The sequence below is a fragment of the Cryptotermes secundus genome, unplaced genomic scaffold (assembly GCF_002891405.2).
Source record: "Cryptotermes secundus unplaced genomic scaffold, Csec_1.0 scaffold836, whole genome shotgun sequence".
NCBI classification, from domain to species: Eukaryota; Metazoa; Arthropoda; class Insecta; order Blattodea; family Kalotermitidae; genus Cryptotermes; species Cryptotermes secundus.
In genome coordinates this window covers 1,316,198-1,338,023 of record NW_019729223.1, presented here as the reverse complement: position 1 = coordinate 1,338,023, position 21,826 = coordinate 1,316,198, and the positions used below count along the sequence as shown (strand labels likewise).

At 42.1% G+C, this 21,826-nt stretch overlaps 1 protein-coding gene across 2 annotated transcripts in view; it reads left to right on the top strand.

The window, feature by feature from the left end:
• LOC111865566 overlaps positions 1-21,826 on the top strand; it is a 566,968-nt gene that overhangs the window by 491,148 nt on the left and 53,994 nt on the right. For both annotated transcript variants that reach the window (XM_023853714.2, XM_033751867.1), the window contains exons 5-6: positions 4,341-4,520; positions 14,589-14,773. In XM_023853714.2, the coding sequence (XP_023709482.1) occupies positions 4,341-4,520; positions 14,589-14,773 (365 nt within the window). The remainder of the gene's footprint in view (positions 1-4,340; positions 4,521-14,588; positions 14,774-21,826) is intronic.

Below are 21,826 nucleotides of genomic sequence, written 5' to 3'. Positions count from 1 at the left end.
ACCCAAATAATTTATAATAGACCTATGTATTGCCTCGGGGTAAAGCGGCCGTGGTGTGAAGCTAGCGCCGAGTTCAAGAATAGTGGAGCTATACCTCCACTCTTGCAATTGTCTACATGGCATACTGCTTAATTATCTAAGCAGAGGGACAAATTTACCTTTTCTTTACCTGTACTTTTACTCTACTTTTGGTGATATATGGATATGTGTGGATGGACGGACAGAAATATGGGTGGGTAGTTGTATGTCGCGTCCCCATTTTTCGTCAGGATTCGACTAACGACCCCTGCCTTGCGATAACCCCTGCACATTCAGCTCATGTGCATGCCATACACTATCCAGTGCGCACGCGTGTGCTGAGGTGCTACAGTGAGCGCTGTTCGACCTTGTGACCTGCCCCTTGCTTACTGCACGGCAGTTTAACTAGATGTATTCGGTTACTGCAAGTAATTTATATGAGAAACTAGACAACATCCGGCTAGTACCTGTGTGAGAGGGACAGAAAGAGGCATTCGGCAGCATGAGTAAGGTGGATGGTAGATTTCATACAATGTGATGGATTGCCGGTAGATTCATGGATGGGTGGATTGATGGATGAGAATAAAATTTATTGATGTAATTAAATTAGATCATAAAATGGCCGTCAGTTGTGCCAGTTTTATTTAATTATCATTTATAGAAATTTAAATACCGTATTCACAAATTAGTAGACCACTCTGTCCAGTTTGGACACTAATTAAATAACGCCATTAAATTTCATTCAGGATTCCAAGCAATATATTGTATAAAAGGATTAGTCCTTCAGCTCACCCATTATTTTCAGCAGACGGACGCATGAATGGATATGGGAAAGCTCGAAATACGTCATACATTTTTCTGAAATACCTCTAACACAGAAATTAGGCCAAATCTATCCTTTTCAAATCAGTTCCATCAGGAAGAAGTCAGTTCCTATGTAGTGCCGGCTTTCTGAGTAACAAGGGCATGAAGATGATATCAAAACGTTATTTAAATTTGTTTTCTTACATTCGACTTCCAGAACAAGAATCTATACATCTATACATCTATGGATCTATACATCCACTTCCCATACGCATTCATGGCGTAGTGCTTAAGTCTTTGAGCACAAGGACAACTTTACCTTGCCTTACATTTTCATATCCTCACATGCCTCAGTTTCATTTTCTTTTGTCTCTTTTGTCTTGCTCCACCTTAATCCTTTCCTCTTGCTCTCCCTCCTCCATCTATTACTTCTTTACTTTATTCTCCCACCATTTTTTATCACTCCATCTTCTTCCCCTTCTCCTATTTTTCTTTTATTCTTCCTTTTCTATCTTCTTTTCCTTGTTTACCCATAACCTCACTCCAAACATAGTATGGGCTGTTCCGGTTGTTATTTGTGTCAGGTGATTGTTGTGTTTTCCATCTCCCGTCAGAGATCGCCACTAGGCCTATATCTATCTCAAAAGCCTTCATAAGTATCAAATGATAATCTTCTGTGTTACGTATTGTTAACACGTATGAATATCAGGGTTGATTTATGGCTGATAATTTCGACGCCACGACAAACTGGCCTCAAACTTTAACAGAGTGATGTTATGCATATAAATTTGATGTTATATGAGAATATAAGGCATTGGCTACCTCTTTTTATTATCTCCAGTGTTCATATCTTTGTTTTTTGTTTTCTGACGATGTAATTCCAAGATACTTTGTAGCAAAACTCTGATGCATTCCATTTCTTCTGTCTCTGAATTCGTGCGTGAACTGGAGTAAAACAACCCCAACACGTAACAAGAAGAACGGAAGAAGAGGTATGTTATTGTTGATGCTGTAAAGATAAGATCCAGGATAGGCTTAAGGAAACTAAAACCTGCCACAAGTCTACGCAGCAGTTCAGTTGCTTCAAGCAGTTTTCAAAATACTTCTTACTCAGCACTTGGATTTCAGTGCACACAAAAACTGGATGAAAAAAGAACTTGTCTTGGAGAGGGAACGAAAAGATTTATGAACACGTTTTGTCGTCATTCACCTGTTTACAAGAACATTAGGATTTTTGTTTTATGTTTTATGCTGTAGTTGGTACACCAAGCAACATTTGTACTCTTCACCATACACAACTGTAGATAATCTGCGGATAAGTGTGTGAACTGTACATGCTGATACTACATATTTCGTTCTGAAGTTCTTGTAATTGTTCCCATCACACTTCCATGGATCATAATAACAAATATCGGAACATAACAGGACCAGAATTTCTTCATCTCCAGCCTAATTTAGTTATTTATAAAGAAATATAGGCTTAGGGCCCTTGCAGTAGTTTGTACTTGCGTTTGATCCCGCTAAAATATGTTTTGAATCTTTGATTACTCTCTCTATCTCTCTCTCGTGCTCTATAGCTCTACACCCCTTTGGACCTTGGCCATTTTTTCGGTTTCTTAATCCTATACACAGACAGTAGGACTCCTTGGACGGGGGATCAACCATCGCATGGCCGCCGCCCACAAATAGAACAACACAAGCATAGAATAAACTTACACAGACATCATGCCGTGAATGGGATTCGAACCCAGTGTTCGAAAGGACGAAGATGGTTTATGGTCTAGACCGCGGCCACTGTCATCGGCTTTGATGACGGTCCAAAAAATTGAATATGAGCATCATGCCACTAGAGGCCGCACTAATATTGTCCCGTGAAATTATGAAAGGGGCTCGACACCTAGCTCCATTGATTATGGGCTTCTGGAATGTTGTGCGGACATTTCTTAAAATTGTGCAATTCATGTTGAAGTAATCGTTTTGTACGATGTAGGTCGAATATGTGGCGAACGTGGGACTTTACGTTTGATAAAGTTAACTGATAAATTATTCGGTGTATTAACAACAAGTTGGCTCAAGCAGTACCTCTTCTGGTTTGTATCCTGGAAGTGTTCAGTTCGAATCTCGACCGGAACTACAATCATGATGATTGAGATTCTTCGTGGTTTCCCTCAGTCCCTCCAGAGAATCCCAGGATAGTACCATTAATTATGCCATGTGTTCTGTCTTCCGCAAAGTAAGTACTTCTTCGCTTATCATTCGAAGAAGAATAACCTGAAATACTGATAGCATCGTTAAACAAGCCATAATTAAAAAAATATATTCGATGTGTTTGTGTGAAATTTTTGTACCGACTGGTCTATCCCTACTTCCTGACGCGGAAGAATTCAACCTACTGATGGGTCACATACGAAATCGTTGTCTCTCGCCCAATGTTGCGAGACAGAAATTTTGAAGGAAATTGTCAAGTTAACCGTTTGAAGCCTGAACTTATTGTAAATAAACCCGTGGCTTTAGTCCGCAAGCGAACTATACCAACCGAACGACCGCCGCTTTTCGGCGAAGTTAGTGCCGAATTTAGCGGATAGAGTGTGTCGCGTGGTCAGCGCAACGAATCCCTACGGCGCTTAATTTAGGTGTTCTATACCAGAGCCGCTATTTCCTTGAAATAGCTCCTCAATTATCCTCACGAGGCTGAATGGACCCCGTTCCATACCCACTACTTTTCAGAAAATCTTGTAGCGCTGAGAATCGAACACGGGATCTCTGGATCTGTAGGCAGGAACTCTGACCATTAGACCACAGAGGCGGTCAAGTCTTGTAAATGATATTTAAAAAGTAAGCTCCTACTCACAGGAAACGCCGTGTCTCCGTTGCAAAGATCAGTGTGTTAGTGTTAGTCAGGGAGATACTTGCTGTTTATTCTGACAATCAGTTTAAATCCATAAGCAGAGGCAGACTAAAATGGATCTTAGAGAGATAGCATTGGATGGTATAGATTGGATTGGTCTGGCTCAGGATAGAGACCAGTGGAGGGCTCTTGTGAGAACGGTAGCGAACCTTCGGGTTCCGTTAAGTGCTTGGAAATTCTTGAGTAGCTGCAGATTTGGCAGCTCCTCAAGAAGGGCTCAGCTCCATAAGTAAGTAAGTAAGAAGCAGGCCGCGCCATAGCTCAAGGCGTTAGTCGCTGGTTCCCACCGTGGCGACCCGAGTTCGATCCCGGGTCTGGTCAAATGGGATTTGTGGTGGACAAAGTGGCGCTGGGACGGGTTTTCTCCGAGTAGTTCGGTTTCCCCTGCCAATCTTCATTCCACCAAATTCTCCATCATCATAATCACCCGGGGCAGGTACAATAGGCCAATCAGTGGCCGTCCTGCCGAGTGGACCCAACTGGACTCCCCCCCCCCTACTAAGCGAATTAAAAAGAAAAGTAAGTAAGCAGAGGAAATCTGCAGATATTGGTGTATATTGCAGCCTCTGTGCTCCGGAGGTTTGGCTTCATATGTTCTGTTTTGTTGCAGGAGGACCTGCTGATTCATGGAGACAGTGTGTATGACATCATAGACAAGCAGGACCACCAGGCCATTCAGACGGAGCTGGTACGGAGTGCCACGGGGCCCGGGGACGAGGAACGTATATTCCTCTGCCGAATGAACGTGTCGAGGAACGCTCGCCGGCAGATGCGTTTCGGGGATCAAAAGGTACGCACAGGGAAGTAGGCAGAAGTCGTTGGGTAGTTAAGCGGGCGTTCCGCTACCTAGAACGTTAACTTTAGGGTGACGAATCAACAAGACCCTACGCTTAAACACATGAACTGGGTCCTTCTTGAGGAGCCGCCAGTCGCTGGAGAACCTCCCAGAATTTTATGGAACCCGAAAGTTCATTACTGTGTTCACAGGAACCCTCCACTGGTCCCCATCTTGAGCCATATTAAATCAAGCCCATAACACGCCATCCTATTACTCCTAGATCCATTTTAATATTATCGACCAACCTACGTCTTAGTTTTCCTAGTGGTATCTTTTCTTCTGGATTTCTCACCAAAATCGTATATGCATTCCTCTTCTCCTCTACGCAAGCTACATGGTCTGTCCATCTCATCCTCCTTGACTTGATCATTCTAATTATATTTGGTGAAGAGTGCAATTATGAAGCTCCTCATTATGCATATCCCTCTAACCGTCTATTATTTCACCCCTCCTTAATTCAAATATTCTCCTCACCACCCTGTTCTCAAACACCCTCAGCCTATGTTCCTCCCTTGAATTCAGAGACCAGGTTTCACACTCATACACATAGAACACACATATAGAAGATATTCATTGTTTTATTTGTCAACACAATAGATGGGGTTGCTGTCTAAGATGGCATGTTTCGGCAGATATACAGTATCTTCAGGTCCTGTCTGTAATTTACAGCTAACGCACGTATCATATACTTAGCTTAAATTTACATGTAAGCAGAGTGGGTCCGCCTGTTTGTCGTATAGTATATTACTTATTTCAGGCGACTACATACTATATTATATACCATAATCGGCTCGCTCGTTTATTAACATTGGTTAAAACTTTTACATGATTTTGAAGGTTTCATGTGAATCTCTAGGATAAGTAAATCTGATTTAAGTGACAACGACTCAACAAGTTTCATAGAATATTCTATAACGAAAATCCGGTCAGCAAGTCTCGGGTTTAAATATGTGGACAGACGGACAGACACGTTGAACGTTGTTATATAGCTACCCATCGAGGCCAGTTTAAAATCCCACTATTGGGGTATACAAATAAAATTTCTGGGTGTCCTGTACTCTGGCGTAAAACGGTTCAGTACGTTTAGACTTCCCCTCGAGTACATGATAGTGTGAGCTTCCCCTATGGTCAGTGAATGCGATGCAAAGAGAATGTTAAACAGTCGCATTAAAAGATAGGTGAGAGGTATTGGACAGTTTGTGGGTGGTTTACGTTCTGGTATGGCTGTTCGCGTTTGGGTTGCTACCGTAAGTTTCATAGAGTGGTATCTGAAATGAGTGAACATATTGTGAAGCATATGGCCATTGCTAGACAACGGCTCGATAAACACATCTCAGAGCATAGCTCTAAACAATAAAATGACATCTATTGCTAGGTAACGGACTAATAAGCACGCAATCTTGACAACAGAAGACGGTGTTTTCTGTGGAGTCCGTGCTGAGGATTTATAAATATTGCAGAACAGAGTGGGAGATCAGAATTGAGGGAGTACAGCAGAGTAATGGAGGAGTTAATTTGGAAGTCAGAATAGTGCCGTGGAGTGTCCAGTCGGAAGAAGATAACAGTGTGTCAGGTAGTGATTTGTGAAGTGTTGGAACCAGTTATATAAAGGTTCAATAAATTCGATCATTAAATCCTAAAACCCTATCTTATTAGTCACGCAAATCCCGGATACGTGACAATATTGCTTCGTACAGAGTGCCCCCCCCCAAATGAATATGCTTGCCACTCTTTATTGGAATATGTCATGTTATTCATACATTGTAGGCATTAATTTGTATATGGCTTCGTCATAATATTTAAGCGAATCTCTTGCTCGTAAGTCCACGGAGCGAAATAGTTGTTGAGAACGTCGGTTAGCCAAGCAGTTCCCCGCATTTCAAGGAACCCCTAAGAAAAGCCCACTGTTAGACCTTGTGGCCCACTGGCTTTGCGGCGACTGAGTTTACTCCACTTCTTCATGCTGTTTTCTTTAATATGTGTTTGAGTATTATCTTCCGACCTATGACTAGGTCTACCAAGGAACATCTTATGGAATTTAATTTATTTAAGGATTTTTATATATTGTCATGTGTAGGGGCGACTTATAAGACGGGTTTTGGATTTGATTTATTGCACCTTATATATTCACAACTTGGGACCTTGGGACTATAGGTAATAGAGCGTTATCGCTGGTTTACATACTTTACGATTCTCAGCCTTCAGTAGCCGTATCTTGGCAACGGATTTATAACCATCTCACTGTAACTTTAGATCACACATGAACCCCGTGTGGAGGCTGGTTCATACATCTCGACATCAGCCCTGCGAAGCGTAAGAGGCGACGAAAGGGAACCCAATGCCTGGGGGTATGACTGGACCACTCTGTTCCTTGGTGATATAAGTAGTGGGTCCTGGCCCTCCAGGTTGGGGGATCTCGAGTCTGAGACAGTAAAATGGGGTCATAAGTCCCGCCGGACTCGGACTTGAGAATGGTTGCACTGGCGATGGCGAGCAACAGTAGTAAAAAAAAAAACAGACCCACCCTCCAATCAGAAGGGATGTTACATGAGGATTACGTCCGCAAATGTTCAGTTGAAAAGAAATCTCTGGTCGTGAGTCTGAAGGGGCTTTGAATGGCGGTAAACCGTCAGTCGTAAAGTAAATCTGACTCTCTGACTCTAACTCAAATCACACATGAAGTCTCCTTTGCACAGTCTAATTCATTTAATGACATTTCTTCTTAATCACTTCCGACTGTCATCTCCAGAACTCGACCCAAATGAACACTTCTTCAAGTGAATTCTCTATGCTACTGAACACTTTTTATAACAACTATGCACTGGCCACGCAAGAAACACAGCTTCTATTGTTAAGGATGGTTGTTTATTGATCCGTTACCTAGCAATGGACGCCCTAATTTTGCGTGCGTTTGCTTCCGCGGGAATGTGATTACCAAGTCGTTGCCTATCAATGGGTCTGCGCATCATAGTATTTATTAACGTATTTGTTTTTATGTTAGAGTGTGTAAGACAAAATTTGGTTGAAAATCCTCACGCGGAAATTATCAGTTGGATAAGAGGTGTACACAGCAGGTATTAAAATAACGCTTTGTCAATATGTCAGCTGAACTAAGCTCTCACAGGAGAAGATTAAGTGACCGCTTCTTTTTTTCCCCTCCATAACTAAGGCCACGCCATAGCTCAAGTGGTTAGTCGCTGGTTTCCCACCGCGGCGACCCGGGTTCGATCCCTGGTCTGGTCAAGTGGGATTTGTGGTGGACAAAGTGGCGCTGGGTACTTCGGTTTCCCCTGCCAATCTTCATTCCACCAAATTTTCCATCATCATAATCACCCGGGGCAGGCTACAATAGGCCACTCAGTGGCCGCCGTACCGAGTGGACCCCATTGGACTCCACCCCCCACTAAGGGAATTAAAAAAAAACATAATTCCTCCATAACTATGACGAACCTTTGGGTTCAAAAAGCCCCTATGTCTCTATGACCTTAATATCAACTGTACAAAGAAGCCCCCCCCCACCTTATACATTCTGTGCCCCCACAGATGTCTTAAACGGCGCACTTCAGAGCGCGGTGGATAGTATAGGTACTACTTCCATTAACATTAAGAAAGTCCTGCATCTTACCCGAAGAAATTTGTGTGTATTTCTTATGATTCTCAGAATACACATCAATTATTACTTTAAATCACGTTAATCAGCCGGTGTTTAAAATACAAACGTAATATATTTCTTATGAGGTACGAACGGGTTTTGAATATTGTTTATGAATTTCAGTGCCGATCACAGTGGCCGCGCGGTCTAAGGCATGAACTGTCTTCGCTCGCTCGAACGCAGGCATCGTGGAATCCCACTTGAGGCATGGATGTTTGTGTGCGTCTTTTTTTGTGTGTTTGTGTTTCCCTGTGTATAGGTAGCGGTCTTGCGGCGGGCTGATCCCCATTCCAAAGAGTCCTACCGGCTGTGTAAAAAAATAAACAAAACTGAAAAGCGGCCTAGGTCCAACAAACAGCTGTAGAGCCATAGATGGATGAATTTCGGTTTTAAAGGGGTTGATAAGCAATACGTTGTTGGCCTTCAATTATTAACCTTAAAACTTTTAAATTGTCTCCTCAGTCTTGTTCTTGTTTAGCCGCACAGGTTTACGATAGTAACCACATTTCGTGATCAATCGGCCCGCGAATAACTTTGGAGAGTTTACTTTCTCTGCATCTTAACTTTTACTTCTGCAAAACTGCATAAAGGATGTGTAGGGACAGCGCATTCCTAGTAGCAGGTTTAATCACGCTGCACGTCCAGCGTGTACCTGCAGCTTAAATCTCGGCCGTAAGTCTTCTCGTTGTCACTCTGCCTACGTAGCGTTTCCAGAGCTTGTTAATTAGCGTCTGCTTCTTAAAGGCCTGACTTCGATCCCCGCTGTGTGACGTGCTACTTGACATGTGTATATGTGGAAGATTATTATCACGTCTTCATTAACACAGAAACCACTACGTGACGTCACCTAGTAGTCATTTATTGCTCTAGAAACTTTTTTTTTTTTTAATGTAGGCGAGAAAGTGAAATTTAACTCCATAGTACAGAGCCTGATGCACATGTTAACAGTTTAGCCTCTCAAATTTATGTTGTCTTGTTGAATATGTGGTTTGATAGTTCGTTTGTGTGCTGCGGTTTTTATTGAGGTGACTAGGTATGTCAAGAATGAGTTTCAGCTAAAATCTGTGGTAGTGGAGCAACGTTTAACACTGCAATACCAAAGTCTACAAGAAGGAATTTAATAGTTTCTTTTTATATATTACATAGGTATCAAATACAGCTATTTATACGGCCCAAAAATGCTATAGAAATTCCCCGCAACAAATATTGTCTATGCTAAGGCCACTGAAAGAAGTGCCATGATTTTGCTGGCTTCTTGCAAGTCTAATTCTTCGACCCTGAAGTTGGAGGTGGTATGTTGAAACAGATTCGTTAAATAATCTAAGAATCAGTCACCTCCAAAAATTGTGCCCGTCTTTTATGACGATGGTCAAAAACAGACCGTGCCATATATCAGGTGACTAGCCGCTGGTTTCTCACCGCGGAACCACGGGTTCACTTCACGTGTGGTCTCATATGAGATTCATGGTTTATTAAATGGTACTTGAACATATTTTTTTCATATCCGCTTCGATTTTCCTTGCTAATCGTCATTCCATCATTGCTCCATAGTCACTTATCACCTCTCCCTGAGGTATAAGGTAGCCCTAACCAAGCAGGACATTGTAACATCCTTGGTCCTTTTGTTAGGAGCTTAATCTCTAGCACAACAATTGGGTAATGCAAGAATGATGAAGTTTCTTTTTTCAAGACAAAACATGGTATAACATTAATACCGTGCCTCATGAAAATCGGAATAGAATCAAATGGACAGACAGACATAAAATCTCCGTGGTTTTAGTCCGTAAGCGAACTATACCGACCAAGCAACCGCCGCTTTTCGGCAAAGTTAGTGCCAAAATTAACGGCCGTGGGGATTCGTTGCGCTGACCACGCGACACCCTCTATCCGCTAAAGTTGACAGACAGACATACGAAAGAAATAATCCCTTTGTATAGTTACTTACTTATGGAGCTGCGCCCTTCTTGAGGAGAAGCCAAATCTTCAGCTACTCAAGAATTTTCCAGCATTTTATGGAACCCGAAGGTTCATTACCGTGTTCACAAGAGCCCTCCACCGGCCCCTATCCTGAGCCAAATCAATCCAATCCATACCATCCCATCCTATCTCTCTAAGATCCATTTTAATATTGTCCATCCACCTACTCCTTGGTCTTCCCAGTGGTCTCTTTCCTTCTGGATCCCTTTGTATATGCGAGGAAAATACATTACGTACATATCATTATGTCGCATGTCCAGCAATATCAAGGGGACACGTAAGTCACAGTCACAGTCACACAGCGCATGTCCTTTGCTCTCCTCAGCGCCTCTCATTGTGGGTTGGCACTGGCCGCATGCCAGAAATAGAGTCGATGAGTGCAAACGCGTTGTTTAGGTTGCAATGTATGTAATCTGAAGTGAAGTACAGGGGCATGAAGAAAAGGAACGACGTGTTGTTTGAGCCTATGTACAAATTTATCTACAGAATCTCGTCTATAATATAATCAGAATTTCACTGCGTCCTTCATTAGAATTCCTTTCTTGGTGGCCAAGGAAATCTCAGCTGTTAGTGTTAAAGTGTTACACCCCAGTGGCATTAAGTATATCTCTTCATGGAAATGCGTGAGCAGACGCGTAAATAGTAGCGTCTAGTTCCTGAGATCCCGAAGTAACGAGATCCTTTCTTCAGAATCCCACTTGTGTCTGACCGTCAGTTTCGGATATAAATATTATATACAGTAATGTTTCCACTTTATTGAAATTCTGATTGGGGCACGCGGTTGCGTAGTTGGTTGAGACATTATGCTACAAGCCGTTACCTAGCAACGCTCTGGTCATCGACGTTACAATATTTTAGTATGAAAAACTGAAAGGATGAGGTCACTCGGAAGACGAAACCATAGCTGGGATAATGTTGCAAAGAAGCATACACAGGGCATGTACCTTTTTGAGGTCTGTTCAGTCTTGAACCTCAGTGACAGCAAGATATCTAGACTCACACTCCACACACCTTTAATTCTAATAAGAGTAAACGCCCGTTGCTCATTCGATCCTGTGCTTGAAGGCCGGACATAATAATAGTCTCGACTTGGATACGTGATTATGAATTAGATAAATATTAATTTGACTGTAGCATATTGTGTTTTGGGCTTCCCTGAGCATTCAGACAATTTTATGAGATGGAAGGGGGGAAAAGTGTGAAAATGTAAGCCGTAAAAATTGAGATTTTCGCAGACATTTAATGAGTTCGGTTACTTGATAAACATGCACACAGTAAGCGGCTGCATCTTGAATTATCTAACCGACTTGTTCAAACGCCTTTTCTTTGACTTAAGTTTTAAGTATGCGTCTCCTCATTGCGCTTTCTGAGGAAATATTTTGTTTTGCTAAAACCATAGGAAATGTTTATTGCCAAACCTGCAAGCAAGTTCTTATTTGAGCGTTATGAAACACATTTTTTGAAAGGCAAGAAGGGGGTAAAAGTATTTTTTTTTCTAAGTACCAGGCCACGAAGACGCATAGGAGAGTGGAGATATAGCTCCACGCTTTCTTCAGCCTCGGCGCTGGATGAATGTGAATGGTCAGCTTCACACCCCTACCCCTTTACCCCTGGGGATAAAGCCCCTTGTAAGATAAGGCAAAGTTTTCCCTATGCTTAACTAGTTAAGCACTATGCCATGAAGACGTATGGGAGAATGGAGGTAGAGCTCCGCTATTTTTGACATCGGCACTAGATGAAGGTGAATGGTCACCTTAACGCCCCTGCCGCTTTACCTCCAGGGAAAGAGCCCCCATTATCCATTGGATAGGAGGTTGGGTGGGCCCCACAGCCGGTCTGTACGTCATGGAGAAGAGAAAATGTTTCTTTGCCGGAAATTGAACCCGGGCCGGTCTAGATACTGTGGAGAAGAGATGAATCTCTTGCCTTCGCCAAGAATCGGACTTCGACCCCTCAGCCTTCTAGCCCATAGCTGTCGCTTTTTATTTTAATTCGCTTAGTGGGGGTGGAGTCCAGTTGGGTCCACTCGGCACGGCGGCCACTGATTGGCCTATTGTAGCCTGCCCCGTATGATTATGATGATGATGAAGAATTTGGTGGAATGAAGATTGGCAGGGGAAATCGAAGTACTCTGAGAAAACTCGCCCCAGCGCCACTTTGTCCACCACAAATCCCACTTGACCAGACCCGGGTCGAACCCGGGCCGCCGCGGTGGGAAGACAGCGACTAACCGCTTGAGCTATGGCGCGGCCTTAACCGTCGCTATCCTGGCTCCGTTTAAATCGTAATTTTTGCGGCGGTTAATTAAGAACAGGGACAACATTATATTTTAAGCTCTAAAACATTCATCGAAGCCTAAAATATTAAGTTGTCGCTTTGTTTAGTTAACTCCCGCTCGATGTGACTTCAAGGGGAGTGGAAATGCAGCACCACGCAATCTTGGCAGTAGATGAGGCGACTCGTCAACTTGACTCCCCAGTCGTTTAGTGTAACTTTAAACATGTCGGAATAGGTTTTACTTATCTCAGGTCACATATAGTACATTTACGCAGATACTTTGAAATTGGCGTGCGAACCTCGGTTTGTACATTTGCGCATTACTCAAAATAGAAAAGTAAATATTCCGCTCAACACAAACAAGTGGAACTTCCAAATAAATTACAAAAAGAAAACAATTTATGTCTGCATAGGCAGTTTAGATTTCTCAATTCGCTTGTCTGCAAAACTCGCCTGGTTATATCTTCTTCATCTGTTTGGAATGCACTTTTTTGCGTCAGATGTTGCCATAGCAACGGCTCTTGAGGTGATATACGGGTCCGTCCTTTGTGCTCGCCCACGCTTTTCTTGCGTGGGGACAACACGAACAAAAAAGAAAAGATATCCCTCACATGGAAATGAGGCTGAATGCAAACCAAAGAGTCGAGGTGGGATTTATCACTGAAACACAGAGAAAATGAAGCAGATGTATATCAGCTGGGTTGCTGCTGTTTAGAAACCGGACTCTGTCTCGGAGACTGCTTTATCATGAAGACAAGAAAACAGGCATGGACTCATCTCGTTACTGTTTCGCATCCTCGGATTTTCTGCACTTAGGCCCCTACATTCCAGTGACTGGGAGACCTGTTGAGGCCGCTAGTTTCTTTGAGAATCCTTTTCTTTTGGTGCCTCATAATTTTGTATGTGGTACTCACTGAATATGGTATGCTTTACACAACAGTCACATGCTCTTTGTAATAATATAACAAAGTAACAACTACATGTTTCAACTACGAATAAATAGTTATCTTCAGGTTCGTAATACTTTAGAATAATCGATGCATGTAACCACTTCTTACAAAAACATCTCTCTTTTTAAATGGAATGCACTGTGTATGGAAGGGAACACGCGGTAGCATAGCTGCTTGGGGCTCCATGCTACAAGCCGGGTTGGATTCCCGATGAGGTCATTGGCTTTGTTTCAATTGACCTAGTCCTTCCAACTAAACTATGGTCCTGGGGTCGATTCAGTCTCTAACAGAAATGAGTACCAGGAAATTTCCTGGTCATAAAAGTTAAAAAGGACAGAATATGAATGTATTTTCAAGATTACTGTATTCTTGGATTTGAAGCAGGGTAGTCTGGTAAATGTTCACCTGTTACGTGACTTAACATCCCAGAAGACTGTCTTCATAGGCGCCTATGTGAGAACGTCAAATCTTACAAATACACGATCAGTGATGATTTGTTGTTTTGTTTTGCTGTCTTCAGTATACGGTTTGTAGTGGAATATTTTTTGTTTCCTTAGCTTTCATTAGTTGTCAGTGTTTAATGTGTGAGCTGTAACAAATTTTCTAAAGACAGGGTCCGATAACTTGCTTTTATGGTCGAGCTGATTAACGTTTGTAGTCCATAAAGTAGATAATTCTGTGACTGAGTATAGCTTGTGTATAGTAGGTAGAAATTTATTGTGTGTTATGTAAGAGTAAGGCACTGACTGAGAGGAATATGACGGAAGGCCGTCTTGCCCACTTCTTGCACTGGGCATCTGAATCAGATGCTGAGAACACATGAGCTTCTGAACATAAAATTGGGGGTGAATCTTCTGAACATCTGCAGTTCTATCTTCTGGAATATAACGCCATGTAGTCCGTTGAAAGCCAACCGAAATTTGGGAAGGACGTATTTCCTCCATGATCGAAGAACAAGCCAAGCAAGAAGCCAGCCTGAAGCAGGTAGCAAGCAGAGATCCTCTGAAAGCTCGATTGTCTTTCAATGTACTACACGATATTTTATCCCAGAAGATAGAGTTTTTCATTACTGTAAACTTTTAAGGAAGACTTTGTATGTGCGGTTATCTCTGGACCTCTGGGATGAGAGAGTGAATTGCCTCCATTTTCCTTTATGTCTTGCAGGTGGTCTTAGTGCAGGGTCACTACTTGTCCTTCCTGCCACTGTGTAGCCGCAACGAGCCAGTGTTCCTGGCCACGTGCACCCCGGTTGCCATGCCGGAAACGAGAGAGTGCGTGGTCCAGGGTGCCACCAATGTGTTCACCTCTATCCACTCGATGGACATGAAATTTATGCACATCGATAAGAAGTGAGTACTCCGTACGACTAATATGTGTACATTAAAATTTCTCTAGAGCGTAAATCTGTTTTTTTTTAAGTATTTTCTCCGGTTTTCATAAACCAGAAAGAACTATTTCAGTTTCTGAAGTTCCTGCAATAAAGATTTTAAAATGTGCAGCCTGTTCTATCATAAGGTGAAGTTGCTCCTGTGCTTAAGTAATTAAGCACTATGCCATGAAGGCGTATGAGGGAATGGAGATATAGCTCCACCATTATTGACCTCGGCATAGGATGGAGGTGATTGATCAGCTTCACACCCCAGTCGCTTTATCACCGGTGAAATCTCCCGCCGTAGCCAATGGATAGGAGGTTGGGTGGGAGGAAAATGTCATTAAATCATAATCATTTGTCATTAAATTTAAATTATAGAAAATAATTCCAACAACTGAGAGAATCCAGGAATATATATATATATAAAGGAGAGGCTCTTTTAGAAAAGAATCAGCCCTAGTTACTTAGAAGTCGATCCAGAAATCGAAGGTTAATTTCTTTCCAGAAGCAGTCTATTAGAGACACCTGATCTGTATTTAGGCTAATCCATTGAACCGAAATTTGTAAGGAGATTGACTGTTATTGTTATGCACGAAGACGCCTCAGGCAATGCTTTCCACACCGCGTTTCCAGTAATGGCAGGAGGAGTGGCATGTGCAGACAGATCTTCGTAATGGACTGCAGACATCTGAATTCGGTACACAAAAAGATTTCTTTGCGGAAGTAGTTGAAGTGCATGCGTTCTAATTCCCAGAGCGTCTGCTTGGATGATGTTCAAAGTACTTGTTTTGTGCTGACTCCTCTATGCACCAGCTCTTGTTTTGTGTCTACAACGGCTGAGGAGTGCTAGAGGCGATAGTGCATTATTGGAAAACCTAATGATAATCATCTGTCAAGTATGAATATTTACATATAACCATGTTAGTCTAGAGATGGGCTATGTGCTGGACGGCCAGGCTTCGTTTCACGATATGGCAAGAGATATCTCTTTAGTCCACACCGTTCGGAGAGAATCTATGGTCTAGTAGTCTCCTATAAAATGGGTAAAGAGGTAAAGAGGCTGGGGCGTGAAGTCGACCTCTGACCCTCATCTAGTGCCGAGGCCAAGAATGATGGAGGTATACCTTCACTCCCCCATAAGCCTTCATTACGTAGTGCCTAATTAATTAAACACAGAGACAACTTTACATGTACCTTATCATATTGGCATAATTTCTACTAAAGCAAAACACGTAATAATTATTTATAAATGGCCTATAGAAAATAGCTGTATTTTATATTGAATCGTATTTCATAGACAAAGCTATGTAGATCCCGAGACCACTTATTCTTTGGCTGTTCCTTCATTCATCTCTACAGCCCTTTCTTGGGACTTGGCCGATTTTTCAGTTTCTTAATCTTTTTGCACAGTAGATAGGACTCCTTTGATGGGGGGATCAGTCCGACGTAAGGCCGCTACCTGCACACAGAACAACAAAAACATAGAACAAACGCACACAGACATCCATGCCTCGAGTGGGATTCGAATCCACGATCCCAGCGTTGGAACGGGCGAAGACAGTTCATGCATCATACCGCGCGGCCACTGTGATCGGCCTTTGCCTGTTACGTTCCATGTTAACAGTGATGAATCAGTTTTAAGAGGTTACAAAGTATCAGATGAGATGAGATGAGCAAATTTTTATGAAAGAAATATTTGGAAAGAGCAACGTAATCGCGTCTGTTTCAACGTGTCAGTCCGCCCCTCCTCTGGAGAGAATAAATAAAACTTTAAGGACTTGGAAATTATTGTCTGAAAATACAAAATAAGTTACTTGCTCCCCAAAACTATGAAGAAAATACAAAACAAAATCCGTGGTTTTAGTCCGCAAGCGAACTATACCGACCGAGCGACCGCCGCTTGTCGGCGAAGTTAGTGCCAACTTTAGCGGATAGAGGATGTCGCGTGGTCAGCGCAACGAATCCCCACGGCCGTTAATCTCGGCTTTCTAGACCGGATGGTACGGAACAGTGGATTTTATTATTGTGGATTTGTTTTACGGAAAGCCCTCACTATGATGACATTTACACGTAGTAAAGATAAGTATCGGCACGCACACAAGAAGACTACACAGAATAACACCTATACAATACTAGAAACAAGAAGAAGCCGCTGCAGCACTATAGACATAGGGCGAGTAACCCTGACATTTTTAAAAATTTAAATTTAGAAAAAAATTTTAAAGGATTTCAAATTAGAACCGAAGATTTTATAAGTGCTAATCAGAAAGATCTATGCTTTTTAATTTTAAACGTTATAAATAAGTGCAATGTAACAGATACGTGAGTGTATACACCTGATGATGGCCGTTTGGGGCCGAAACATGTAGTGTATAAAGAAGAACAAAACGAAAGACCTATACATATAGTTTGCACTTAGGACGGAGTTATATCATATATCGTATAAAGTGCAACAGGATGCTTAAATATAATATTCGGATATTATATTGGACCTTCCAGGTATAGTTAGTTAAGCCTTATATTAATAATATTGGACTCTTGAAATCAGACTAAGGCGGAATGGAAGAAAGAAAGAAAGAGACGGCAGAACGACCAGGAAACGATTTATCATGCTGCACGCTTGGAACCTCCCATGGAGGCAGACTGCTACGGGAACACAAGTAATTCTTTATATTTGGTCAACGCCGTGTTTATTTGGGTCAATAGTATTGATACGTTCACATAATCTTCCGAGGTCTGCATAAGAGGATTGCTCCTTGATGAGACCATATGGTTGTTGTATCTTGCTTATCGTTCTGACAGTTAATCTGATTACAAAGACATACACGTACATGATGGGCCAAGAAAAATGACTCGATTTCTCAGAATGTTTTATTATAGTCATTTTTATCCTATTGTTAAAGAGTGGGATCTCGTTTCGGATTAATAGTATAACTTCCCTCTAGACTTCTAATGGCTAGAAAATATAAGCGCGTGCCGAGATAAGAATGTATGGAGGGGAGTGTCCTATCGTTGCTAGGTCCCGTGGAAGAGCCTTAGCATAAATCGTGGCTTTCTTTAACCTGTTGAGTGTTCCATGTTGTGTTTCTGTCCGTGAAGGCAGTTCACAAATATTAGGCTTACTTAACTCCGAATATATCAGCTTGCATTACACAATCAACATCAGCTCCAAACTGCATAATGAGGAGTTTCATAACTTGATCACTTCTCCAAGTAAAATTAGAATGATCAAGACAAGGAGGATGCGATGGGCAGGGCATGTAGCATTAAAGGCGGAGAAGAGGAATGTACGAGTATATAGGATATTGGTGAGAAAGTCAGAAGGAAAGAGACTACTAGAAAGACAAAGCCGTAGGTGGGTGAGTAATATTAAGATGAATCTTAGAGATGTAGGATGGGATGGGTTGGATTGATCTGGCTCAGGATAGGGACCAGTAGAGGGTTCTTGTGGACACGGTAATGAACCTGTAGGTTCCATAAAATGCTGGGAAATTCTTGAGTAGCTGCACAATTGGCAACATCTCAAGAAGGGCTGAGCTCCATGAGGATAGTTAACTTTATTTCGGGCTCCGTCATCATGCCATTAGGTTGTCGGGCCGTGTTGTCTGTTACGGTTTCTTACGATCTCTACCATGGTTTTTCCTAAGCTGCTCTTTCCCCGAGTCTTACAGGCTTTAACAAAGTAATTCCATCAAACCGCAAGCACCTTCATGTATCCAAGTTTCATCCTTCGACTGTATAGTTGTAAAGGCATGTAGTGACTCTAAGAATGGAACACAGAGTTCGTGGGATGTAATTCTACCCAAGGTATGCATGTATGCCCCCGTTTCTTTGTTGTTTTGTACTTCCCAGGCAGAGATCATCGAATGGAATTGTCTTACTCCCAGGGAATCCTATCATATTCCAAGATTCATAGTTTCTGAATGTATTTTATATCGAAAGCTGCCCAAGGGCCTTGTACATGAAAGTTGACGAAGAAGAAGAATAACATATAAGCAAGTGCACATTCTCCAGCTAATTGGAACATGGAAGTTGCCAACAGACAAAACGTCATGCAGTTGGTTACTTTTAATGTCATTCTTCTCCCCTTTTCTTCTTCTTCTTCTTCTTTTTCTTGCGCAGACACATCTTTCTCGGCATGAGCGACCTTCTTTTTGAAATAAATAATTGCCTGGGATGGTTGGCGCAGTGATGAGGGCGTCATGCCTTTCTCTTTGTACAAAACTCAGACGTCTGCGGAACCTTCTCCCTCCCGCATTTCAGACTTCGCTTTTATGTGACCCCTTTGCCCCGTTGCCCCAAGCTATCTGTTCCCCCCCTTCGACGCCTCTATCTCACGGCCTGCCGATGATTTACTGAGCCCGTAAGATTATCTACACCCCCGCCTCCTTTAGACTCCCCCTTCCCTATAAGGAAACTCCTCACGACAAAGAAACATCATCAAAACTAGAGCAACATCAGACATGAGAGGTCAGAGTCCATGAGTCCCACAGCAAGCCTTTCTCTTGAGAGGTTCGCATATTTGTTTTTGGGGCTGTTGCAATATCAATTTTGTCTTCTTTGGCACTTCATTAAATCTCTGTCATATACCTGAAGACGGAACAACGAGAACCCGATGCCCCGTGCTCCAATCAGAAACCATCAACGACATCTTGATTTCACGGCTCTAGTTTCTTTCTTTATTCTGCATTTCAACGTCACGAAGTTTTGCTGTTTGGTTCGTGAAGACCATAACGGTATTGTGATGACAATCTGGGAAGGCCAGCTGCCCCATGGATTTGGTTGTCGAAGATTTTAAATTTTGAATACAGTATCAAATTTTGGCAACACTAAATGTAATTTATCTCCTGTCCACATGACCATCATCGTTAGAATTATAAAGAATTTGGATTAGAATTTAAATCGTTACATTACGAGCAAGCAAAAGTAATCTTCACAACTTTGCAGGCATGCTGAGTATTGTGGTGGCATTATTCTTGTTCGGCTGATACTGTTTATCGAGATAGCCTTTGGTTTTCCTCCGTTACATCACACGTATTGTCGCGTGAAATATGCCATGAACTCTTCCTGCCCCAACGCATCTCCAGGACTATCTCCATTTGTTGCATCCTGTTGTGTGTTCCAGATATATATAGGAATTAGGTTAATCATCAACACAACAAATATACTAGCTTTTAATGTTTTATAATTAATATTTTTATTCCTGCTACATGTTTCGGTCGTATAAGACCATCGTCAGGCAGTTATATATAGGAATGCGTATAGTTATTGAACTAATACCAACTGGAGGCAAAATTTTATCAGTTAGTATATAATATGACACGTTGGACTAATATGGGGGGCACGCGGTAGCGTAGTTGGTTGAGGCACTATGCTACAAGCCGGAAGGTGACGGGTTCAAGTCCCGATGAGGTCATTGGATTTTTTTTTTTCAGTTGACCTAATCCTTCCAGCCGCACTATGGCCCTGCGGTCGACTCAGCCTCTAACAGAAATGAGTACCAGGAATTAATTAAATACTTTTCCTGGGGAGTAAAGCGCGGCCGGCGCGTAAGGCTGACAACCTTACCGCCATCTTTCAGCCGATTGTCTAGATAAAGCGGGACCTTCAACGTCTCACAACCCTATGGGCCTCCACGGCCTGTTACAGGGATTGTTTGCTTTGCTTTTTTGCACTGGTATGGAACCATATCGGTAGTTCACTCCACTCTCCCATACGTCTTCATGAAGAGTTTCAGGAACAACTTTTTACATTGTCACGTATTCGAGGTGGTCGTGACTAATAATAATGGGTTCTGGATTTGATGATTGGGGTTATTCACACTTCTTTACAATTACAGTCAATTATAACAGCTCACACATTGAACTCCTTCTGAACGACGTTTCTCTATGAAGAATCTCTCAGTGCCTTGAATGCATGAATGAACTCCCTTTTATATAACTGCCACGCGGCCCGAATATAAGTCACCATGTAAGACAATTAAGTGTCCTCTGTTATTCTGCTTGTTGTCACGGGAATATCGTATTTAGCAACTTGCTGCCTGGCAACGACTCTTTCGTTGCTATTCGTTGTAGCAGGAACGTGATTTCCGGTCCGTTGCTCAGCAATGGACGTCCGCTCTGGCTCCACTATTTCGACTTTTAGGCAGTTTTTACTAAGCCGTTGCCTAACAATGGATTATTCCGTCACAATATGTATATATCCTTGCTCTCACAGAAGACTCCGACCTCGAGCAAACATTTTAAATAACGCACTATGTAGCACGGCAAGTGTTAACCGTAGAAGTGCAGTGTATAGACAAATGAAAATGCTTTCCGTAGAATTTTTAGCGGGAATTATACTGGATTTTGTATATTTTCCGGCTTAAATTCGAGCTTCCACCCATTAATTTAATTATCCTTTTAAGAGTAATGTTTTTTTTATCAATGTTTTCAAATGCCTTTTCCTACAGCAAATCTGGTGAAGACAAGGAGTCAAGACAGATTGGTAGGGAGTGTACAGATCTTGTGTTTGAAACAAACTTTCTCTGTGCAGTGTATTTAAGTGGTTGCAAAGGCAGCTACAATGGCAAGTTAATAGTAAGATCTGTTTTTATGCAACTCACCCATTATCCAGTCATAAGAATAATTATTTTAGTGATTCATTGCCACCATAAAACTGTTAAGAGCCAGGGTAACGAGAGCTTCCGAGCATATATACGAGCGCAACGCCTAGCTGTCTCTTATATAACCCTTACTCGTAACGGATTGAAACGTACTTACCTCGTAAACTTATAACATCTGCTGACTGACTTGACTGTTTCTAACTTCATGTTGTAAAGTGATCCTTGAGAAGTTAACAGTCGCTCAAGTAGTAAAGAAATTCCCCTATGGTTCATTAGCGTGCTCAAAAAAGCTCGTTCTCAGTCCTTTTAAGAATGAAGCGAGTCCATTTAATGCTGTAGTTTATGACCCAGTTTTAGTGTTGTCCTCCCATCTACTCCTAGGTCTTACAAATGGTTTTACCATTCAGCTCTTCAGACTGACTTCCT